Here is a 25,765-nt window from a genome sequence, read left to right on the forward strand (position 1 = left end):
TTTGTTTTTCCAAACATATTTCCAAAGGCTATTTTATTTTAAAACACACACAGAGTTGGACACGAAAGCCTTTTTAAGTGTCGTGGAGAGCATTACACGGACTGCCCTTCTACCGGTCACCTCTTCCTCTCCGCTGAGCCCGAGGATGTCCTAAGAAGCACGAGCAGATGGCTCTCTTCCTTCATGTCCCTGCTTGCTGGAGTGAGTCCTTGGATGACAGCAATTATGTGACCGAATTTCCTGTAACTGTTTGGCAATATTAAAGTTTTGCAGTCACTGGCTTTCCTACTGGTGTCTTACAACCTAAGGGAAAAAAAAAAGCCCATGAAATGACCTTGAGTTTGCCCTTCCTCACCAAGCTGTTTAAGCCTCGTGGTTTCAGAGGCTGACCAAGCAGCGAGGGAGAACACCCGCCCCTCTGCGGGGGAAGCAGCAGCGGCCCCCACCCACGGGCCTACAGCCAGGAGCAGAGCCAGAATCAGAACAGTTTGCCTTCGGGACTTTTGTTCTAGTATGTTCTAGCACATTCATACCCATGTCATATCTGCCACCTGTGATTAATAAATCAGTTCTGTCATCCTCACAGAATGAGGGCTTTGGAGGTTGTTTCAAAGCTAGATGCTCCTCTCACCAAACTCAAAATTGAGTTTCAAGGGTACACATTCTCAGAATTCAGACATAATATAAACAGAAGACGGAGATTTCAACCTTCACGTTTTCTTCAACAAGAAACTAGTATTTCCATCTTCCCCACTGATGTCAACCATTTCTTTGCCTTCTACCCTTTCTCTTCAGCCATTCTGCTTTACCATACGTTTTTCCCTCATCCCACTGGACGTCGACCTGAAGCTCTTCCATGCAGGCTTAACAAACGTACTGCATTTGGGTTAGGTACAAGAATACTACTTACAAGAATATCCATTCAAAAATGTCGTGCTTATTCAATACAGTCAGCAGATAGTATTTTTTTTCTTTCAAATACTGATACCCTCCCATTCCAAAACTACCCCATTATTCCTAAGAGAAATGTTCGCTACTTCCTCTGACCTCTTAGATCTCTTTCCTTACATCCACACTCTTGACTCTTCGTACTGCAAACAAATGACCTTGCCTTTCTGGACTGAACTACCTATTGATAAGCTGATGGTGTCTGGAGAAGAGTACGGGTTGGATTATTCACCTAAGGATACGCTATCAGCTCCAATTCTGAGTTCGGAAGTCTATATGCCGTGAACACTGAACCCTTTGCCAGGGAAAGAAGGGATCCAAGAGTCGAGAGGAGGAGAATAAATCCAAGGACTCAGACAAGAGGTATTTTCTCCATGTCCACCAAGACGGGATGTGAGGGTCCGGATCTCAGACCCTCATTAGTTATGGTAGATGCTGACAGTTATGTTGCAGAAGATCGACCATGTTCAGCCTGTTGTGTTTCCTCTGCACTTTCTCCTTACTTCCCTTGAGAAAAACCCAGATGATATAAATAATTCTGTTTGTATTAAAACTCTGTTGGTTCATTTTGATAAAGTATCTGGTGCCACAGTCTACTTTCTCGTCTTACTGGATGGTGATAAATACAAGTGAAAACCCACCATGGGTCCCTGAACTGTACTTACCGAGCATTTCTTCTAATTTTGTCAGGGCAGGTTCGTTCACATTAAATACAGTGTCACTATTTCTGGGGAAAAAGGCAAAAAGCTCTTATTACATAAACTTGGTGGGGGAAGTTGACATTCATTATTATCTTATATAGTAAGACTTCTTTTCTTCTTAAGATTTTATTTATTTGACAGAGACACAGAGAGAGAAGATAAACAGGGGGCAGTGACAGGCAGAAGGAGAAGCAGGCTCCCTGCTGAGCAAGAGGCCCAATGCGGGGCTTGATCCCAGGCCTCGGGACCATGACCTGAGCCAAAGGCAGACGCTTAACTGACTGAGCCACCCAGGCGTACCAAGACTACTTTTCAAGTTTATTATTTTTATTTATTTTTTTTAAATCTCTACATCCCATGTCGGGGTCTAACTCATGACTCCAAGATCAAGAATCATAGGTTCTACCAACTGAGCCAGCCAGGTTCTCCAAGACTACTTCTCGAAGGCCAAGTCTTTCAGTAGCCGACAATCCTGTCGCTCCTGTCCTACTCGCTGGCTTCACACTTCATCCCCCTGATGACAGGAGAGATATACTACGAGACTCTCCCCGCGAAGCTGGGTCACTCTTCAATTCCTTCACTCAGAGAGGAAACCGCGAACTATCTGCACACACAGGTGTGTCTTTATGTACTATACATGCATGTTTGTGTGCGTATATAAGTGTGCGCGCACATACACACACACAAACACACACACTCTTTCTCTCTCTCTCTACTACACTCCCCAAAAATCTCTCTTATATAGTTCATCTATACATTTCAATAGTAGGTCAAGGCCAAAATGCTGGCCTAGAATACTTTGTCTTTGCTTCAATACTGTCTTCATTCATAACCACATAAAACTTGCACAGTAACCCATACTGACATAACTCATCGGGAGGCAGGGGAGGGAAGCAGGATATCCTGTTTCGAGGACTTGCTCTGCATTCCGTGCTCAGCGGCCGTTAGCCGCCACCGTTCACCCGGTCCCGTACGCAGTACTTACACTTTCTTCTTCTCTACCACACCTAGCCTCACAAAAGCTGCTAAGGCATTTTTCTGCACGTCGCAGGACAAGACATCGTAACACTGCGAGGCACCTGCGAGGGAGAAAGAGTCAGTGGACCCTTTTGTTCTCAACTGCAAGAAGTCGCCACGCACGGTAGTGTGACTAACCTTGATCCAGAAGCTGACCCGCGAACTTTCGGACTCCAGCCAAGTACTGTTTCTCAGTGAAGTAGTCTTCTTCATTCAGGAGGTATTTGCAAATTATCTGATTTTAACAGAAAGGGTGAGGGGAAACGAAAGAGGAAAAGGCAGCCAAACACCCTGCACTGGCGACGGCCGTGCCGTGGCACCCATGATAGAAAGCTAGTCGTGTGGGAGCAGAATAAAGGCTCTCTAATGCTGGAGCACAGAGAAGCTACAGAATTCTTAGGAGGTCGCCCTGGAGCTGGTATCACTGCTTATAGTTGGAAAACAAAGAGCGTGAACTTGTACTGACATTGTTTAAAATACACTTCCTCACTTGAATGGTTGCGAGTTGAGTGAATTACCATCAGCTGAACTGGTCTTACACTGCTTAGGAAGAAAGTGGCCAGATTCTGTGTAACTGCTTTTTCCCTAAAAACACCTAAGAGCCTGTCGGGCCCCCAGATGCGTGAAGACTTACACCGCAGAAAGTGCTTACGGGTAGAAGGAGCATCTCTCAGCTACCCGCTCAGTGCGGGACTTGGCGCAGGGGCTCACTCGGTCAGGGGTCAGAGCACCCCCTGCCAGAATGTCGGTCCCAGGGGCCACTGATCAGTGCTGAGCGCTCAGAGCTCAGAGCCAGGGTCCGCTTCTGGTGAATACACACAGCCCCTGTGAGGGGCTCTGCTGCAAACTCCCCTTGCCCTTGGAATCCTGGCACCATTCTTGCCCGGCATCTCTACCCTCCCCCTCTGTTTAACCACTCCTTAGAGCTCTGACAAGCTCTTCTGGGTACTTGCACTTGAACCTTGACTTCCCTTTTCATTAGCCTTTAGTGATACAATCGCTGACATGACGAATCATTCCAGTCTTGCACTGACTGAGTGCCTGCAATATAGCAAGCATCGAGCTACGAGAAAAGCCTCGAAGGGACAGTATGATGGCTCTCGGGTCTAGGTGTGGTTCTGGGCATCCTGGGGTCTGTAAGGGACTCCTTTAGGGGAGCAAGGTCTCCACCTGAGAGGTGACTCTTCCAACCTGCTGAGCAATCTCTAGTTCCACCATTCCCCTGGGGAAGGCACTTGCCCTCCGTACCACAGGGTGGGAGGTCTTAGTTATACTGGATACGGGGGAATGAAGGAGAACTTGCAAAGGAGATACATACTTGATAACATTCCACAAAAGGTTTAAAGAGACCTATTAAAAATTCTAGCACGGTATTTCCTTTCTCTGTAACTAGGATGTCTCTTGTCGTCACTTGTATCGTCTCATTTTTACAGAGGAGGTAACAGCCTTCTTCAAAGTCCTAGGAAGGGAGGGGAGAAGACAGGGAGCATCGACTAATTTAGGTTAACAGGAACTCTGCTGGTCTCAGTAAACACAGCCATGGGTCTTCAGAACTAGAGAACACCAGCTAATTCCACAACCCATCCAAAAGGTTCTGCTTATTAGATAGCAGCCAGAGAAGCATGTGTTCGAACACTCAAAATGTTGAACCCCAAACACAGCAAACACACAAGAGATTTAGGAGCCTTAGAAACCATGACCTGGGTGATGGCTTTTTCTCACTTTGCACAGCCACATTCCTTAAATTTAAATAGAGCATATAACTGGTCCTAAAAATATGTGGAATTATGCTTATGCTCAAAAAACTGCTGACTTCGTTCTCAACGGAGTAAAACCTGGGCTCCTCGGCACAGTGTACAGAAACCTGACCACCTTCTGTCTATCCTGGTATATCCCCTGCCCTAGCACACCTGAAGTCCAGCTCCGAGGGTCCAATCCCTCACGAGCTGTCTATATTGTCAGGCAAGACTACTGCTCTCTAATCTCAAAGCAAAGGGCCCCATATATTGCAACAAGTTGTTAACAGGAAAATGTGTACTGGCTGATAAATTTTTTAACCAAACAGTGTGGACTTACAGTGGCTACACTCAAGGTTTAAGGTTTAAGACTTTCTTTTCACCAAATAATCCCTACGTTACTGATTAACCTTGACCAAGAATCAAAACAGAGCTCATGAAATGTGAGTTTCCAAGAGTTTTGTTATTTCTGCTGCATACAGCCTTGGGGAAAGGGAAGTCGCACGTGTGAATCCAAGCCTACCACTTCTAGAACTCACACTGTGAACACACTCGTGCTCTTTGGCTGTAAAGATTTACCTTTAGTGTGTTTCCTGGAAGGAAGATGAACTCATCTGAAAAAACACTGAGCAGGAAGTGAAAGCAACTGTAGACATCCTCTGGAAATAAATAAATTACATCCAATTACAATGCTGGTTTTAAACTTTCAGGAAGTACCAAGAAGTCTAAAATTCTCCAAAGTGCAGCACTCCAAAGGCATATTATTCAATGCCAAGGACGAGAATGCAGGCCCCCAAAGGAAGTTATAGAGCCAATCCAAATTTTACCTACAGAGCGCACTATAGTATAGCAGTGCCAAGAGCTAGACCTGAGTCACAGCCAGGCCTCTACCCAGTCAGTGTGCTGATGTGTGAGAGGCTAGATTTCTCAGAAGCTAGGGTGCTTCACGTTCCCCTGCCCATGGCTCCCGAGTAGAGAAGGAAAGGAATGAATTACTTCGATTCCTTCTCTAGTCCTTTTTCCTGTTGTCTTTCCCGTATCTTTAGCACTAGAATACACCAGCACACAACAGAAAATACTGTTTCATTCTCCAGACACATAGGTCTCCCTGCCCATTAGTTAATGAAGAACAGAGGTTTCTTCGTCTTTCTGACACATGCTATGAACACTCTCATTAGAAGAGTATGTAGACATCTGGACACGAAGTGCTGTCTCCATGTTCAGGGTGGTCCCAATACTCTAGAAGACCACGCAGGTACCATCCCCGCAGCTGTGAACAAACTCTGATGTAAGAAACCTCAGAACTAAGACCAAGATTTAAGTTTTGTGTGTCTTGAACTAAGCTGACTTCTCTGGCCCGTTTCCTCATTCACGAATGAGGGTATGGACACAGGACCTCAGGTTCCTTCCGAGGCTAAAGGTCAAAGTCTGACTCTTCCTTAGAATGATCTATGGAGCGTTGAAAAACAAAAATGAGAACATCAGCATCTGACCCCACCCTGGACCAATCGAAAGGTGGGGCTCACCCTCCAGTAACTCCAGGGGAGCCTGGGTAGAACACCCTGGACCTTGACGAGAGGTTCCTGGGAACAAAAGGGTGTTATTCATGGTTCCGCTCCTCAGTGCCACTAGAACACGCCTGCGTATCCACATGGCACTCCTGCACTGCTGGACTGTTTACCCACTCCCCCACCCCCCCACCTTCTGTCAGATAAGGGAGAAAGGGCCTCAGGCCAGGAGAGGGAGAGCTGTGCTCTAATCTCACAGCCAGGCTCAGGGAATTACATAACTTGCTAAGCCTCACTTTCCATATTTATAAAAGGAGAGGTCTAGGTTAATTTCTTCCGTCCCTTTTCATTCCCAAATTTGAAGCAGAGGGCCATGTACTGGGGGCACAAACCTAACTGCTTCTGAGTATACAGGCCCCACTTTTGCTGCTGTCTGGGGTGCACACATGTGGCTGAGCACTGTAAGGCTTCAAATGTTGCTCCCTAGGTGGAACTGGAAGGCCAGGTCTCTTCCAAAGTTCAAGACCACTTTCCTATGAGTTACCTTTCCGGAACCCCGGGGTCATCTGCAGTGCCATAGCTACCAAGGAAGGGCGGACGAAAATGTTGAGCAACTGGTTCCTGTAGGCCGAGCACATGAGGAGGGTGATATGCTGGAAAATAAGTCCATCGACCACTTCGGAGTCTCCAGAGTCCATATTCAGAACCACCTGGTCTTTGACGAGGCTAGCGATGTTGGAGTGCAGGAGAATGTTGGACTGGATAACTTCCTCAGCAGGCTCATTATCTACACACAGAGACAAGGCATTCAGGCAGGCGGCGGAGACAGGACGGGCTTCTGCTGGGTGTCCAGCAATGCTAGTGGCCTGGCACATTCACTTTCCAGTGCCAGGTTCGAGCTCTGGACTCTACCAATTGAAGTAATGAGACCCCATGGGAAAGACACATTTTTTTTTCCTGGTTATTTATTTATTTATTTATTTTTAAAGTAATCTCTGTGCCCAATGTGGGGCTCAAACTGATGACCCTGAGCTCAAGAGTCACACGTTCTTCCAACGGAGCCAGCCGGGCACCCTGTGAAAGAGACTATGAAAGTACTGTAACTCTCTCTCTAAAGACATTTAACACACCTTCTTATCTACTCCCAATCTGTCCGCTCTTCTGAAATACATGCATGAAATCGATCCCCACTCTGAAAACCAACACTTCCGCAGGAACCAAGTGTGTCCCAAGGACTGTAAAAGCAAGTTACAGGACAAGAAAATCACATACCAGAAGGTTCACGCTTAGAATGTGCTTCATTCGCTCACACACACACTCCCTGCTTAGACCAATTAATTCCAAGACTGCAAGAATATCGCTTTGCAACTTTGCTGATGAACCAAAGAGCAACCCAAGAGGCACTCCCCTAGCACAGGCCTCCGTGGTGAGATCTTCTGGTTTTCCCACATCTGAGAAAACGAAACACGGGGCCCGTTCAGATCCTGGTAACTCACTCCACTGACACTTCACTAGCCTGGAGATAGCCAAGGAGTTAGAACTACCAAAGTACAAGGAGACATGGTGACAGTCAGCCTTCTTGGCAAGGGAGATCATTTTCCTGTTACCCTGGGCCACACAGCAGGCTGCCAGGCTACGTAACCATAGGGACCGCTCCAGCTGGCCAACGAGGTCGACTGAGGGGTGTGGCTTTCCTTCTGGGCTCACAGGCCTTGGGCCAGCTTGTTCGAGGTTATGATACAACCTATGATACTGTTATACACATCACAGAGCATGGAACAGTATGCCAGGACAATAGGATACAGCAAAGAGCTCCAGCCATGAGATCGTAGGGGAGATGAGTGGAGTAAGAAGAAAAAAGGAACTGAATTAGGAAATGTGCCGAATCACTCTCCATGACGGCTACTTAATACCCACATGGTAGCTGGAGTTACTTTAGCTGCTCAACAGAGACTCTCAGCCATGGACTGGCTGCGCATCGACCCCACCTTGCAAGAGCAAAGTACTTGGAAGGAGGCGTTTGTGTTCTCATAGGCTCCCGGGCCGGCAGGAGTCAGCACTTTACCAGTTCTTTTCCAGGATCTCCCACCTGAATCACACTCCCAGGAGACCATGAAAATACTGGGACACGTGTCTGACTCATCTTCATTTCCTCATTAGTGACCACTGTCCAGTTTTATGTCCCTTCTGTGAGCAGTTCCGCCTACACATCTGGTAGCTCGTCCCTGGCTCTGCCGCAGCTGGGTCAGGCTCCGGTCCTTCTCACCATGGCGGAGCAGCCTCCCATCCCCACCCCCAACACCGTGGCCCACCTTTAAAGCTGACATGGGCTGTTTGCTATAGCTGTTTTCAGTCATGCTTCCCTGCTTAAAATTTGCTCCTGTGTGAGCAATCCTTCACCCACTCGTCTTCCTGAATGGCTCCCACCTGACATCAAAAGTCACTTCTATGAAACCTTCCCAGAGCGGGGACCCTTCCCTACAGAGTATTCTCAGCAATTGTCTGTGGTCCGTCCATAGCTCTTTTTTTTTTTTTTTTTAAATATTTTCTTATTTATTAGAGAGAGAAAGAGTACACATGAATACAGGGAGCAGCAGAGGGAGAGGGACAAGAAGACTTCTTGATAAACAGGGAGCCTGACCTGAGGCTCGATCCCAGGTCCCTGAGATCATGAACTGAGCCAAAGGCAGACGCTTAACCAACTGAACCACCCAGGTGCCCAGATCCATAGCTCTCTCTGTTTACTTCACTGGACCTTGTCTCTAGGTCACCCAGCCCTGACTTCCACAAGCCAGGAGAACCTCACAGAGGCTGCAGCTTGTCCCCTTTGTATCCCTGGCCATTCCCAGCACAGACCAGACTCAAGAGGTTTAATGACTGAACAGCAGGGAGCTGCATATAAATGGATCCCACTTCCGATGACGGTCTCTGCAATTTTAACCCAGAGAGATTGAAAATGGGACTAAAGCTAACACTTGTCATATAACATCCCACACTTCCAGCATAGTATTTATAACTCTAAGGAGGCTTTTACAAAGCTATTGTTTTCAGAGAATTGTATAAAGTTCTATACGACTGGCCCTTTAGTCCTTAGGACGCAGTGAGGCAAATGGGTTGCGAATACAAGAAGGTTTAAAAGGAGGGCGTAGCACCCCGGTCGTGGCAAGCACCGAGTTGTGCACAGAACTGTCACACCAGTGCTGCACACCAGAAACAAGTGGGACGTGCTATGCCGTGTTTCGGTAACAAAAATTTAGAAAAAATGAAAATAAAGAGGTGGCATGGAGGGAGGAATGCGTGGAGAACGAGAAGATCCACTTACTCTCCGGGCCGCTGGGTGCCGAGGAGACAGTGTTCTCCCTCTCCAGGTACTGAGTCTCCAGTAGGACATGGCATGTGAACTACTATTCATTCTCGAGGGATCACTGTGCTGCATAATGTTCCAGAGTGATACAGACAAGTAAAGTTTTCTTTCTCTTGGAGCAAAGCTTTGCTCCGTGTCCCATATAGGCTTTTTCATGCCTGGGCAAGGATTCTTCTAGAGTAGGAAACAAAAAGCACTCTCAGGACATGCACCCCACATACGTACCAGGCCAAGAGAGAAAGCCCCCGAAGGCCTGGGTTAAGCCTTTGAGCCATAAAGTCTTCTCCACAAGGGCGTCGAAGTCCATGGCTGGCCGGTTCTGGAGTAGAACGGCGGCCGTTAGGGCCCAGGGGCTCAGGACCAGGTTCTGGATCTGCAGCAGCTGCATCTTATAGGCCACTTCTGTGACGAAGGCGTGCACGTCCTCCGGCTGCTTCTGAGGAATATACCTACGAGAACAGCAAAGACTGAGTCACCGCTCTGCGGTGTGAGTGGCGGGGGGTGGGGGACGCGGAGACAGACCCTTGGGAAGGCTTCTCCGAATTCTCTCAGGTCACAATGCGAGACTACACCCTGACTTCACTACAGTGTAGCCTGCCCAACGGGACAGATTCCTATTCTTTTGGGTTCCAGGCAAAAAAACCAAACAAACCCACAAAAACCACAACTGCTGCTGCTGTATAAATGGATCCATCAATTCCCCTGTGAGAACGGAGGCCTCCGCCAGTAGACTAAACAACAGGGTCCCTGGAATCCTCTGTGCTCTGAACACCTGTTTCCCAGAACACGTGTGCTAGGGAACATGTGACCAGTCATGTCTGTGCTGCACAGGCCATCCAGTTTGCCTGGCAGCCACCCTACCCTTCTAAAAAGCACAAGGTCGCCTGTCACATACTGCCACCATCCTCGCCTGACAGATTCTTCAGGCCTGTGTCAGCAACCTTGGAATCAGACGCTCTCCGGAGCCTGTGCAGAGCGGGATGAAGCAGGGATAGGTGCAGGACCTAAAGCAGCCCCACAATAAGGTGGCTTCACGTGAAATCTAGGACCAATGAGGGCGCCCGGTCCTAGAGAACACCTGGCGGACCCAATCTGAGAGCTCGAGAGGGAAAGCTAACATCCGCTTCAGAGCGGAGGAAGCTGCTAGTGATGTACGCCGGTGGCCACGGGCCCCCGGCATGACAGATAAACGATGAGTGATGCTGTCGTCACAGTCAGCCTGGCTGAGCAGAGGGGTTCTGTCTCCCTTACTTCCCCAGGTGTGCTTCTCCAGGTTAAGAAAACCCAGGTGTGTATCTGTACCTGCAGCCTGAAAGAACCTAACACATATCTGTGCCCACGAACCTACAACCTTCTGGGGGCCCCTGGGTGGCCCAGTTGGTTAAGCATCTGACTCCTGGTTTCAGCTCAGGTCACGAGCCTGTGTCAGGCTCTGTGCTCAGTGCAGAGTCTGCTTATCCCTCTCCCTTTGGTCTCCTCCCCCACCTTCCCACTATCCCCCCCCCCCCAAATAAATAAATAAAATCTTAAACAACAAAACAAAACAAAACTGTAACCTTGAGGGTAGGGAGTCACCCTCATTCGTTATCATGTAATCGCTTCTAGGATCAAAAATAATACTTACCATATACTTTGGCTGACCTACTAGTAGTGCTCAGCCACTGCCCTGCCCACAGAATGGGCAGGGTACTAAGTGGCGGAGTATAGTATAGGCAGGAGGGTACTGGTTCTCCTGAGAAGAACAAGCAGCACCATCTGACTTTGGGTATTCGACATATATATCCTGCGGCTGGCTGTATAATTGGCAAATACAATTCTTTTCTTAAAAAAAATTTTTTTTTACCTTTTATGTAATTCTCCATACCCAGTGTGGGGCTCAGACTCACAACCCCAAGATCAAGAGTCACAAGCTCCACCCGCCGAGTGGCCGGGCGCCCCGCAAACATAGTTCTTTAACTGGAGCTTTCCACTTCCCTGCTATGTGATCTCAGATAACCAGGTTCAGTCCTAGGAGGGGTCAACTCAAGAAGCCCAACCACACTTCCAGATGCTCATTCTTATTTTACATCAGTTATGAAAACACAGGTCTTGCACCTTGGAACCAAATTATATGGGCTCCGACTCATCCTCCCAGCTGCCAGAGATCGAAGTGACACCGGGTCTCCAAAGTACACATGGATATTTCCAAAATTTTCAGAGAGGATCTTCCTGGCTTTCAACAATCCCTAATAGTATCAAAACAGAGGGAATGGAACAAAGAAGAGTAAGTTCAGAAAGGAGCTGGTGTACAAACTAGCATTTTCTCTAAATTCAAGGAAAATCAAGTTTGGTTTTCCTTTACGTACAGTTGTAGACTCTTTTGGTTTTGGAACCCCCAGAAGCTCGTACACGTAAAGAGTTTCTTCCAATACTTTATCATAACTGATGCTGACTGGAACAAGGTAGGTATCAAAAACTTCCCTTTTAAAAAATGGTTCCATCACAATATTCAGAAGACCTGTCAACAGGGAGAAATGGTTTTCTGTATGTAGTGAAATGTGGAGCGAATGAGGGTCCGTAAATAGGAAGTATACATTATATCCAGCCCATACATAGAAACAGTTACAACTTAAAGAAACAGTTACACTTATAAAGAAAAAAATGATCTTGCCATAAAAAAAGTGTCCAGCCATATTTAGCAGCTATGATGACCCCACACCTGGACATGTATTCTTTCGATCTCAAAAGGACCTACCAAATTTCGGAGTCAATGTCTTGGCAGAGCGACTTCTTGTCCCTTCGAGGAAAAATTCAACAGGAGCATAACCATTCTTTAAAGAGAAAACACAAACAAACAAAACAAAACACAAAACCCTTTGCCTACTCTCAAAGCGAGAAAAGGTTCTTTTGATTCCTTTCAACAAACTGTCCCCCACCCCTAGCCTGAAACACACTGTGGGGGACAAGTAGCCAAGTGGGCCATTCGGGAGTGAAAAATTTAAGTAAGATCCTATGGCAAGCTCAAGCTTGAGCGAAAAGGAAATGTGGCTTGAAGGTACTGGGATATTATCTGCCTTTACCCGCAACATGGTTTTCACGTATTCAGAGAACACCGCCCAGTAGAGTTTATTGCCACCAAAGGTGCGCCGCATGAAGAAGGCGCCCGACATCCGCAGCAGTTCCCCGACCATCTTCATTCCCAGGAAGTCTAAACAAAACACAGAGAAGGGGTTCATCGGTATTTGCAGATCCTGAAACTTTCTATAAATACCTAAACCCACATTCTGTAAAGAAATATCAGAAGACCACACGATGATATCACTACTCATACTTCCTGAGCTGAATATCTGTCCGAAGAAGCATCTAATAGAATCATGGGAGAGAAGGGACAGTGGGGGCAGGCCTACTGGGAGGCTACCTCATGCACCCCCACACACCTCCGTGTTTACAACCCAACCGACCTGAGACGGGGACCACGACAGGCAACCTGACAAGCTCAGTGACATCACCATAATCGAGTACTTTAGCTACTGCTTCTGCTTGATGACAGAGCAGCCTGTGTCTTCCAAGCTTGACAGCTGGACAGATCAGCTCCCACCTTCCTTTTTTTATTTTTTTTTTAACCCAGGAGGTAAAAATATCAGCCTTCTTTTAGTGGCACAGATTAAATAAAGCAACCCTGGGATGCTTTATTCTACCATCGGTTTTAAAACCCTCCTTTTTCCCATTTTCCCTAACTTTCAAAGAACTTCCTCACATGTCTGTATGGATGAAAATGCTTTTAAAGTACTTAAGTCCCTGGCAATTTTTACCTTACTGTTGACTGCATTTATTAACCAAAGTGTATGCCTGAATCCCAACTTTCCTGGCTCCCTCCAAAGGGAGAAGATAAATAATGTTTGCATGAGCAATCCTGCTTTTAGGAATCAGTCCTCCAGAAATAAAAGTACCGATACGAGAACATACTGTAGAACTGCAACCACAGTACATCTATGCTGCTGAATGTTATAATGTTAGACATGAATTTAGGCCTTGATCTTACACTGCATGTAAAATTAACTTGAAATGGATCAAAGGCCTAAATGTAAGACCTAAAAGTATAAAATTCTTAGAAGAAAGCATAGAGGGAAAACTTCATGGTGTTAAATGTGGCAATGATTTCTTGGACAGCACACCGAAAGCACAGAGGACAAAAGACACTGACAAAGAAACTGGGCTACATCACCATGAAAAACTTCTGTGCATCAGAGGATCCACTGACAGACTGCAGAGTCCAACTTTGGGAGAGATTCGATGGGTGAAGGGAAAAAATGTTTGCAGATCATGTATCTAATAAGGGATTCTTCTCTAGAATACATAAAGAACTCCTACAACTCAAGAACAACAATAACAGAAACAACCCAATTCAAAAATGGGCAAAGGACCTGAATAGATAACTGTTCCAAAAAAGATACAGAAATGGCCAAAAGTACATGAAAAGATGATCAACACTGCTTGTCATCAGGGAAATGTAAATCAAAATTACACTGAGTACCATGTCCTACCTGTTAGGATGACTGTGATTAAAACAAAACAAAACAAAACAAGAAACAGGGACGCCTGTGTGGCTCAGTCGGTTAGGTGTCTGCCTTCGGCTCAGATCACAATCTCAGGGTCCTGGGATTGAATCCTGCAGAGCAGGGAACCTGTTTCTCCCTCTCTGCCTGTCCCTCCCCCTGCTTGCATTCTCTCTCTCCTCTTAAAAAAAAAAACAAAACACAAAAACCACAAGAAATTAAGTGTTGGATGCAGAGAAACTGGACCCTCGGGCACTGCATTGGTGGGATGTGAAATGGTACAGTCACTATGGAAAACAATACGGTGATCCTCAAGAAAATTAAAAATTAAAAAAAAAGGAAAGAAAAAAGGAAAAGAAAATTAAAAATAAAACCAGCACATAAGCTAGCAATTCTACTTCTGGGTATATACCTAAAAGAATTTAAAGCAGAGACTCAAAGAGACATTTGCCCACCTATGTTCATAGCAGCGTTATTCATAATAGCCAAAATGTGGAAGCCACCCAAGCGTCCACGGGCAGAACAACGGATAAACAACATGTGCTCTGAAGTCCAGCCAAACAGGACTCAGCCTTTAGGAAGAAAATTCTGAAACATGGTGAAACATGAGCAGACCCTGAGTACATGCCCTGAGTGAGAGAAACCAGCCACGAAAGGACAAATCCTGTAAGTTCCACTCGTATGCGGTATCTAGAGCAGTCAAATTCCTAGGGACAGAAAGTAAAATGGTGGTGGCCAGCAGCTGGGGGGAGAGCAGGAAGGAGTCAGTGCTGACTGGGGACAGAATTTCAGGTCTGCAAGATGAAAAGTAGGTGGAGATCCGTGTGTGGATTCACAGCGTGAATGTACTTAATACCACCAAACTATATGTTTCAAGATGGTTACGGTGGCAGACATAACATTTTGTGTATTTTACCATAATTAAAAATATGTAAAAGAAAAAAGTTAGATTTCCTGACCTTAGAGATAACCACGTATAAATTAACAAATAAAAAAAGCAAAGGCAGGTCATATATACAAGTGGTATCTCATTTACAAATCTAAACCAAAACCCCCGTGTGCACTTATCCTTGTTTCTGTCTGTAATGAAGCACAGCACAGAGAGACCTAATCCTGACTATCTGGGGTTATATTTACAATATATCTATTATATTATATTAATTATCTATTATAATATTTATAATATATTTATTATATTTGCGACATGGGGTCAGACGGCAGAAGGGAGAGGGGATCTGCATCCTCATTCTCAATCACCAGTAAAATCATTTCAGTGACTATTTTCATTCTAATAATGAAAGCAGAAGAGGAGAAAAACAATACGCACCCATTCCCGCAGCTATGACGGGTACCGGTAAATCATAGTTGTATAAGAGAAAAGACAACATCAGAAAGTCAATGTAACTTCGATGACTGGGCAGCAGGACGACTGGGTGCTCCTGGATGGCTCGTTGTAGCTTTAAAAGAAAAGTTACAGTTCAAATACTCTCAGTTTTCCTATTATTAAAATCACATGTCACATCAGCAAACGGAAGAACGGGTATATATGGACAGTCAGAATACTACCCATGCCTCCCTAATACATACAGAAAACTTATGTCAGAGTTCTAGTTAAATTACCTCACATACTGCAAGAACATTAAAAATGTACATTTTATAGATCATCATAAGAGAGATGATCACTAACATATTAATTGGGCACCATATTAAGCATTTTACATGCACTGTTTAGTATCACATATTTGTAAATAAGGCCTAAGCACTAGGTTCCCCAGTTGTGACATGGTCACACGTCTCATCAATGGCCAAGCTGCGAGTGGAACTGAAGTGAGTCTGAATTAAAAAATCAGCTGTTGGGGCGCCTGGGTGGCTCAGTGGGTTAAGCCTCTGCCTTCGGCTCAGGTCATGATCTCAGGGTCCTGGGATCAAGCCCCGTGTTGAGCTCTCTGCTCAGCAGGGAGCCTGCTTCCCGCCCCACCTCTGCCTGCCTCTCTGCCTACTTAGCTGTTACACGCAGTGTGCTAGACCGGTTGAGTTGCAGTAAGAGAGAACAAACTGTCTCTCAGGTAGATTAATAAAAACAAATCTGCATTGGTAGGTCAAATGAGCGGTATGGTATTTCTCTATTTATATACCGGACTTTCCACCAGGAAGAATGGGTGCCCTTAGTTAGAAGGAATTTGAACTTCCAGATATGTTCCATAGGCTCTGAGCCTCAAAAATATTCACTGGGATCAGTGTGTTATCTGTTTTTTTAAAAATCTAGATAAAATTCACCAAGGCAAGGTCATGTGTGATCAGTTAAGAAGATGTGGCCAGTCAACATTCTCTGGATGGCTGTATCAAACACTTTTTTTTTTTTTTTAAGATTTATTTATTTCTTTGAGAGAGTGAGAGAGTGCAGGAGCACGTGCAGTGGGGCGCAGAGGGGAAAAATCTCAAGCAGACTCTCCCTGCCGAGCACAGAGACGCAGGGCTCGATCTCATGACACATGAGGTCATGACCCCAGTCGAAACCAAGAGCTGGATACTCAACCGACTGAGCCAGCCAGGTGCCCCCCAAACATTCTCTGAGACAGGGCCAGAGACTAACCCAGCAAACTACAGAATAGTCATTAGAGGGGAAAACAAGAAATACATGAAAGTAAATGACTGAAAAAAACATTAAAAGACATATGGAAGAAGGCCAACGGAGGTAAGAGCTTCTTAATAAGAGGCAAAACATTAAAAATCATAAATGAATAAAAATAGGAAAAGCTCTTCTTTCCAGAAGAAAAAAGACTACACCGTGCCTGTTAAATCACTCTGGAGTGATGCAATTAGAAAAATCGCCATCTGGCAATCAGGAAAAATCATCAGTGTGAAACCTGTGGCAGAGACTCTGCTGGAAACCAGGACCCCTCACCATCCTTAGAGTCTCTCTTCACATGATTCTTGTTCATTGCCAAGGGAAACAGAGTAACTTCACAGCGGCTGATACCAGATGACGAAAGTGAACACTACCAGTAAGGGGACAGACAGCCACCATGCACTCCTTGAAGGAGAAGGATACAATGTTGTGTCCTGCCCAAGCTCTACAGAGTGAGTCTAATCCTGAGAAAACATCACTCAAATCCAAATCAAGACATGCTACAAAATAACCCGTCTTTTTTTTTTTTTTTTCCTAAACTAAACACAGAGACTAAGGAATTGTTCTACATTAAAGGAGTCGAAAGAGATACAGAAGCTGAATGTTAATCCCATGTAGGATTTCTTGCACTATACAAGATAAAACTGGTGATCCATGAGATATGAATGAGGTCTGTACTGCTGTGTACTAGTGTTGTATCAGTGCTGTATAGTACTGTGTACGAGTGTTGTATCAATGTCATTTTGCTTATTCTGATAACTGCACCATAAGGGAATGTCCTTGCTTATGGGAAAAACATAGCAGAGTATTGAGGAGAGGATAAAGGAAATGCTGTAAGGGGATCCAGGTGGGTCGTATACAGAAATTCTTGGTATTACTTCTGTAGCTTTGCAGATACCTAACATGAGGTTAGTCTGGAAGTCTTACTGGACCAAGTGAGTTAGTCTGAAGTCTGTAGGTCCGAAAGTAAACAAGTACCACTCTCCAGAAAAACAAAGCCTCCTCCGCCCAGCCAGGAAGCCAGCGGGCGAGGGCCTGCTTGTTTCGTGCAATGTGAGAGGTCTTAAAGTTGACTAAATCATGAGGTGGAAGAGGTTTCTTTTTAAACAAGCAATACTTACTTTCTGAATACCTTCTTCATTTACACACACTTTTGAGAAAATTTGTTTAAATATTTTGCTCAGGGCAAAGGCAAAAAACCGGATGGCTCCCAGACGCAATTTGTGGCTCATCTCATCCAAAATCTCACAGACTTCCTCTCGGAGGACATCGATGGATTGAAGGGATTCCTTAGAAAGCTAGAAAGAAAGGGAAAGCAGGGATGTGTCTTTGAAGAAAAGCCAGAACTCGTGTTCACTCAAACCGCTACAACTAGTTCCAAACGGACCCTTATTACATAGCTCAAAAATGCTACATTTGCTTTCATTTCAACCGGCGCAATTTACTTTCCAACATAACTTAAGTAGATAAATGATCCTATTTAGACAACTTCAAAGATGGTAATTCAAAGAGAACAGGCCCTCGAGGAAAGCATCTCACCTTTCCATCTGATTTGTTAAGCTGACAACCAGGGGCGCCTGGGTGCCTCAGAGGGTTAAGCCTCTGCCTTCGGCTCAGGTAATGATCTCAGGGTCCTGGGATCGAGTCCCACATCGGGCTCTCTGCTCAGCAGGGAGCCTGCTTCCTCCTCTCTCTCTTTCTGCCTGCCTCTTTACCTGCTTGTGATCTCTGTCTGTCAAATAAATAAATAAAATCTTAAAAAAAAAAAAAAAAAGAAGCTGACAGCCAAATTCTCTGAAGCAAGCTGCTGCCCATGAACCAGTGTGCTTTTAGCGGATTGCTGCCGCTCATCGACCTGCCCCTTGCTATCACAAGGTAAACGTATAAGGTAATACACAAAGTAAATAGAAGATCAGGTTGAAGTAACCATTCAGACTGTATCAGATCTACAGGTCACTGGGACAAACCTTTCCAAAGTATCCATGTAACTAGTGAAGCCAGTGCCCTCACACTAGAACTCTCTTTACTCCGAAGGGCACCACATCTTTTTCTAAAGAGAACAACATGTTGGCTGTATGCTAGGCCTGGAGACGGGGATAAGCAAGGCAGCTTCTGTCTTCAGGAACTCCAATTTGACCCCTTAAGCGAGCGCGCTGAGATAGAACGGTGTCTATGTGATAAACTGTATTTGTCCTTCACAGAGGAGAATGTTCCAGGATGTGGGCCAGAAGATGAGAGGGTAGGATGCTGGAGTCCCAGTTACCTCAATTACATGCAGTGGAGAAATAGCTTCTTTTTTAAAAAATAATTGAGGTGAAATCAACACACATAAAATTAGCCATTTCTTTTTTTTTTTTTTTAAAGATTTTGTTTATTCAACAGAGAGAGAGAGAGATATCACAAGTAGGCAAAGAAGCAGGGAGAGAGAGGAGGAAGCAGGCTCCCCGCTGTGCAGAGAGCCCGATGTGAGGCTCAATCCCAGGACCCTGAGATCATGACCTGAGCTGAAGGCAGAGGCTTAACCCACTGAGCCACCCAGGTGCCCCAAATTAGCCATTTCAAGCTAAATTCTGTGGCGCTTGGTACCTTCACAAACGGATAATCAACCTCTCCCTAGCTTCGTATTTTATCTTTTTTCAGGGGAACAGAGGAATCAATGGATTGGTGGTAAGGATGGATTTCAGGAAACAAGCCTAGGCAAAGGGAATACAGTTGGAAAGCCATCACGACAGTTCAGGGGAGAAACAGAAAAGGCCCCCAAAAGGCAATAATAGGCTGAAGGGAAGGGGAAGGGCAGTGAGATGCTCGGTTGTTTCGGGCAACAGAATGGATGGTGGGGCCGTCCTGAAATTGGGGATGGAGAGCAGGTGTAGAAGACAGTGTTGTGCAGGGGTTGAGAAGGTGGCTATACTGATTTTGATGTGTTTGGAGACGTATAAAGTAACTGCAGAGGGGAAGACAGTGGGAGATAAGAGTCTGAACCCCGATTATCTAGCCAAGGCTAGAGGTCCTCTTTGTGAATCAGCAGACTACAGATAAAAATGGAAATGACAGGAGTGTATAAAATGGACCAGGGAGGCTGCAGGATGATAAGATAAGATAAGAAGGCTGAGGGTTCAACCTTGACAAACACTTACCCATGGGATAGAAGAACTTGTAAAGAGACTAACAAGGAAAATGGCAAGAGAACTGTACTGTGTGATACCATGATGTGAAGGTAAGAGAGGTCCTGCAGGAGAGTGTCCAACAAAACTGGGCACAGTAGAAACACAGTGCAGACTAAAAGGACCCCCTGGACCGGGTCACTTGGAGATGCATAACAACCCTTATGGGAATCAAGGGCAGTGACCTGCTGAACGTGGAAGGTGCACGGGAAGGACACACGACACCTTTGAGGAGGTGGGATGAGAAGGGAAAGAGAAATGGAGCATTAAAAAAAAAAATACATGGCTGAAAGGGGCTTCCTGCCCACCCCACCCCCCACCAGGAAGTGCTGGCCCATGCAGAAGGCTGAAGAGGAGGACAGACAAGTCTTCAGGGGATCTAAAGGAAATGGACAGATGGAAGAACACAGGTGAGCAGGTTGGTCAGTTCAGAAGGAATGGCCTTCTCCAGGACTGGAGGAAAGCACAGAAGCAGAGAATGACCTATTCTCTGATTTTGTGCAATCGGGCTTCTCATTCACCCAACAGATATGTCTCCCCTTCCAGATCCTTCTTCCTGGAAACCTAAGATAAGATTAAAAGATGAGCATTAGCTCTGTAACTCCCCGCCCAGCATTGTCCCTTCTCAGTCTGTTCTCCACATCACAAACCAGAGTGGTTTCTTTTTTTTTTTTTCTAAGACTTTTATTTATTTGAGATAGCATGAGCAGGAACAGAGGCAGGCAGAGAGAGAGGGAGAAGACGACTCCCCTGCTGAGCAGAGGGCCTGACATGGGGCTCCATCCCAGGACCCCGGGGTTATGACCTCAGCCAAAGGCAGATGCTCAACCCACCGAGCCAGCGGTGATTTGCCTCTGGCGATCATATCCTAAATGCAGAAGTAATCTCATCTTTCCTGGGCTGAAAGCCCTTCAACGGCTGTATAGCATTCTGTGAGACAGAGGCAGCCTGAGTTGGCAGCAGAGATGGAAAGAAACAGACAAGAGCTTTTGAGGAGAGCAAACTGGCAGCAGCTCTTAGTGACCCACAGCACAGGAAGGAAAAAGCGAGAAGCCGAAGACGGCGTGGAGATTTTTGGTAGGAGCAGCAGGCATATGGAAGGGCCGTTCTTGGAGATATGCAGAAGTGGGTGTAGGGGATGTACATGGTATAGTGATGCGGGTGGGAGGGTCGAAGACTTTGACTCAGATATCCCTCATGTGAGATGCTTTTGGATTTTCCAAGTAGGGATTCCGGTGGACATAAAAATACATGTATGAAACTCAAAAGAGATCTGGGCTGAAGCAATAGATACCAGTTATTATTTACTACATATTGTTATTTATAATAATATATTATAAAAATATAATAGGGAGACATCAGCATAAGGAAGGTATTTACAATTCTGGTAATACATAAAACAGCCCAGTAAGTAGGCAGAATAAGAAGGGATTAGAACAAAACCTTGAGGAGCAGCAGCATTTAAAGAGACAGGCAAAGGGAAAGAAGCCCACAAAGACAACTGAGGAATGATGAAAAAGATTTGGTGGGGGGGGGGCACCTGGCTGGTTCCGTTGAAGCCTGTGTCTCTTGATCTCAGGATTGTGGGTTCGAGCCCCCCAGCGGGTGTAAAAATTACTTAAAAATAAAATCTTAAAAAAAATTTTGGTAGTAAGGGGGAGAATATGGTATCACAGAAAGAAAGGAGGGAGAGTGTGCCAAGGGCTACAAAGGGTGTCAACAAGGTTGATTTTAGAAATCAGGAAGGAATCATTCTCAGTCTTGGAAAGAGAAATTACAGTGGGTTAGAAACCGGATGCCTGGGAGCTGCGTGTACAAGGAGGGTGAGAGAGTAGAGCCCCAAGTATGGCAAACACAGCCGACTTCTTCCCGGAGTAGAGAAGCGGGAAAGGAAGAGCCGAGTCACAAGGAGAGAAGGAATCTGCTCAAACGAGGCTGATCTCGGCAGGAAGAGGACTGCTCGCGAGTTCAGGGATGACGGTAAAGAGCCAATGAAAAGGAAGAGGTTGAAGACATTTGAGGGGAGAGACCATAAGCAAAGTCCCTGATAAGGACGGAGCCGGTCAAGTTCAGAGCTCAGCAATAGAGGAGGGGTTGAACTCCAACAGGAGAGAGAGCATCCTGTCCTGTTTTCCCTGGAGGGAAGAAGAGAATGAGGGTATCGGATGCAGGTAAATTTGTAGCTTGATCGCATGAAGTTGAGAGTGGTCATATAACGGTATACATTTTCTTTGGGAAGTAGGAAGAAATGTCACCTGTTGAGGGTAAGGGGCGGAGGCTGGAGGTTCAGAAAGTCCTCGGTTGGAGGACTGACACTGACACTCCAGTTCGGAGAACGGGAGAGAGTTCCCTGGGGAAACAAGGAATTCTTGGGTAACACAGAAGGCCCAGCTGTGCTGCATGATCTTGAATTTATAGCAATTCCAATCTACCTACATTGAGTGATTTATTTTTTTTCTGCAGTAGAACAGCCAAGTCTGAGAAACACTGGCCTATATCAGTCAGGCTTAACCTGCCTGCATATGAGAATTCCTTGGGGAACTTTTAAAAAAGGAAAAGAAAAAAGAGATACCTGGGTCCTATTCCAGACCAATTTATATCAGAATCACTGTGGACAGGACAAAAGCATTTTTCATTCATTCATTCATTCAAGAAATATTTATTGGAAGTGTACTATGTGCTAGGCACTATAATACAGCAAAAAGAGAGAGAGGGAGACAGAGATAAATATATAGAAATACAGGAAAAAAAAGGGAGTCATAAGGGAGATAAAAATTTTTGCCTTCATGGAGTTTACGTACTAGTAGAAAATAATAGCTAACCTTCTTATGAAAGTTCTGCGGTAATTTTTTTTTTCCCCCTCCAGGTAATTCTAACAAAGAGCCGTATTGAGAACCACTGTCTTTAGGTTTTAACTGATAAGGAAACTTTCCTTCACTTATGAAATAGCCTGAGTCAGACAGGACTAGTAGTTTCTCCCAAGACAAATCACTGACAGGCAGATTAAACCAAAAGGATTAGGAGCACAGGTCATACGTTCAAATCATAAAAAAGCAGACAGAGGCGCTTGGGTGGCTCGGTTGGCTAAGAGTGTGCCCTCAGCTCAGGTCATGATCTGGAAGTCCTGGGCTTGAGCCCCAGGTCAGGCTCCTGCTTCTCCCTCTGCTCCTCATGCTACTCATTCTCTCTCTCTCTCAAATAAATAAATAAATAAAATCTTTAAAAAAATGTTTTTAAAAAGAAGAAAACAGACAGCAGAGATAAAGAATTTCTCTGAGGTTGTAGGCCTGACTAAATTCCACTTAAAAATCAATAGAGGGGGCACTTTGGTGGGTGGCTCAGTGGGTTAAGCCTCTGCCTTAACCCACTTAATCTCAGGGTCCTGGGATCGAGTCCCACATCAGATTCTCTGCTCAGCAGGGAGCCTGCTTCCCCCTCTCTGCCTGCCTGCCTCTCTGCCTACTTGTGATCTCTCTCTCTTCTCTCTGTCGAATAAATAAATAAATAATCTTAAAAAAAAAAATCAGTGGGGCGCCTGGGTGGCTCAGTGGGTTAGGCCGCTGCCTTCGGCTCAGGTCATGATCTCAGGGTCCTGGGATCAAGTCTCGCATCGGGCTCTCTGCTCGGCGGGGAGTCTGCTTCCTCCCCTCTCTCTCTCTGCCTGCCTCTCTGCCTACTTGTGATCTCTCTCTGTCAAATAAAATAAATAAATAAATAAATTTTTAAAAAAAAAATCAGTGGAGGGGCACCTGGGTGGCTCAGGTTAGGCATCTGCCCTCAGTTCAGATCATGATCTGGGGGTCCTGGGATTGAGCTCAACATCAGGGTCCCTGCTCAGCAGCGGAGTCTGCTTCTCCTTCTCCCTCAGCCCCTGCTCGTGTACTCTCTCTCACTATCTCAAATAAATAAATCTTAAACAAACAAAAAAACAAAGTCAATGGAGCACAGTCTCTACAGGTAAACCTCAAAGCCTGGGAGCACCTGGACAATGTGACAGAGAGCGCCGGCCATGAGGAAGCTGTAATCGCGCCCCCTGAATACTTCTATCTGATGTCTTCAAATGACATGCCCAAAACAGACCTAGCTTTTCTCCCAAGCCCAATCCCTCTCCTAAGTTCCCTATCTCAGTGACTGCTTCTGTCATCCTGTCTCTCTTTTCCTTCCCATCATTCATCCAGTTGATCATAAATAAGGTCTACCCCACCTCTGAAATTTTTCTTTCTTCTCTTTTCTTAAGAGACGGAGAGAGAGAGGAGGAGGAAGAGGCAGAGGGAGGATCTTATGCAGGTCCCATGCTCAGCACAGAGCCTGATGCAGGGCTCTAGCTCACGACCCTGAGATCATGACCTGAGCCAAAATCCAAACACGGACACTTAACCAACTGAGCTACCCAGGCAACCCTACCTCTTAAATTTCTTAAATCTGTCCATCTCTGTTTCTACAACCGCAGTCTAGGCAACTGTGATCCTACAAAGGGATTACTGGAAGAGCATCATAACCTCACTTCCTGTCTCCATTCGTTGGTGTTTCTAAAACATTAACTGATCAGGCCACACTCCAATCTGGAACCTTTCATCGGCTTTGCACTGTATGTGGGTTCAATCTAACTCCTCTGGATGGTTTATAAGATTTATTATTTATTTTTAGAGAGAGAGAGAGAGCGTGCGCACACAAGTAGGGGGAGGGCAGAGGGAGAGAGAGTGGAGAAGAGAGAATTTCCAGCAGACTCCCCACTGAGCAGGAGCAGAACGTGGGGCTTGATCTCAAGACCCTGAGATCTGACCCAAGCTGAAGTCAGACACTTAACTGAGATGCCCAGCTGCTCCCTCTGCTCTGGATAGTTTATAAAACCCTCTGTGATGCGGCCCCCGTTTGGCTCTCTACATTCTTTCCATTGTACCCTGTCTTCGCTCTCTTCGGTCCGGTCATACCAAACTGCTTCTAGGACTCTGCGTATGCATGTTCTCTAGTTGCTAAAATGTGCTGGTGGTTGACAAGCTCTGCTATATTTTGGAACCAACAGGGTTTCTCCTCCTTCTTCTTCTCTCTCTCTTTTTTTTTTTGAGAGAGAGAGGGAGGGAGAAACAGAATCTTAAGCAGGTGCCACGCCCAGCATGAAGCCCAACGAGGGGCTCCATCTCACGACCCTGAGATCCTTACCGGAGCTGAAACCAAGAGTCAGACACTTAACCAAATGAGCCACCCAGGTACCCCTTGACTGGGCTTCTTTAAAAACTACTACTAGGATGTCTGGCTCCTTCCCCAACATTCTGATTTAATTCATATGGGGGTGAGATCTATGCACAGGGACTCTTGACACTTTTTCCAGCAATTTTAATGTGCAGTGAGATTTAACCATGGGGAAAAAGTTATTTGCTCTGCTAGGAATACTTCTTCACCCACTTCATCTGGAAAACCACTAACCATCTTTTAGGCATCATTTAAAAAAAAAGTCACTTTTCTAATTCCTTACACAAAATCATTTGCCCTATAATTACTGCCCCTGTACACTGGGCTCCCACTGGCGTGTCTTGTATCATATTCATTGTAATTGTACAACTGGCATCCTTCCCTGTCAGATTACAGTTGACCCTTGAAGAACATGGGGGCTGGGTGCCGATCCCCCATGTGCGTTGAAAATCCACGTGTAACTTTTGACTCCCCCAAAACGTGACTAATAGCCTACTCTTGACTGACAGCCTTACCGATAACATCAACAGTGGATTTACAAATATTTTTGATGTTACATGCATTATAGACTGTTTTTAAAGAAAAGTGTTTTTAAGAAAACTATAAGGAAAACACATTTACAGTACTGTACTGTATTAAAAAAAAAAAACAAAACACTAAAAAAAGCCCCAAACCAAAACAAAACTATGTATAAGTGGACCTGTGCGGTTCAAACCTGTGTTGTTCCTTACTGACAATGAACAAGTCCAGCTGTGGTTGAAGACGGAATCACTTACCTGTTTAATGACATAATGAACCTCTTCGGAACTGAGAACACTAGATTTAATATCACTTGGCTTGCAAGGAGTAATTCCCTTATAGACAAGAGGTGTGTAACACTTCATTGCAAATTTCAAGTCACTGACATGCCTCCTCTCCTCTAAAATGTCTTCAAATTCATCCCATTTTTTGAGCTCCTTCTGTGGGTAAGGCA

The 25,765-nt window shown here is 45.4% G+C and overlaps 1 protein-coding gene across 2 annotated transcripts; it reads right to left on the reverse strand.

Annotated features, from left to right (window-relative positions):
• GNPAT (glyceronephosphate O-acyltransferase) lies at positions 1 to 25,765 on the reverse strand. 2 transcript variants are annotated; one of them, XM_082751003.1, is made up of 15 exons: positions 25,569 to 25,765; positions 17,560 to 17,736; positions 15,137 to 15,266; positions 12,334 to 12,461; positions 12,009 to 12,084; positions 11,620 to 11,771; positions 11,369 to 11,499; positions 9,500 to 9,723; positions 6,455 to 6,697; positions 4,982 to 5,061; positions 3,985 to 4,125; positions 2,823 to 2,901; positions 2,635 to 2,728; positions 1,614 to 1,675; positions 1 to 303 (listed from the first exon to the last, which is right to left on the reverse strand). In XM_082751003.1, the coding sequence occupies exons 1-15, from the start codon at positions 25,674 to 25,676 to the stop codon at positions 260 to 262; spliced, it is 1,869 nt and encodes a 622-aa protein (XP_082607129.1). In that variant the 5' UTR covers positions 25,677 to 25,765; the 3' UTR covers positions 1 to 259. The 2 variants fall into 2 exon arrangements, with proteins under 2 accessions (XP_082607129.1, XP_082607128.1); XM_082751002.1 differs by having other exon boundaries at positions 2,805 to 2,901.

Source organism: Mustela nivalis, assembly GCF_964662115.1.
Source record: "Mustela nivalis genome assembly, contig: HAP1_SCAFFOLD_2183, whole genome shotgun sequence".
Lineage (NCBI taxonomy): Eukaryota > Metazoa > Chordata > Mammalia > Carnivora > Mustelidae > Mustela > Mustela nivalis.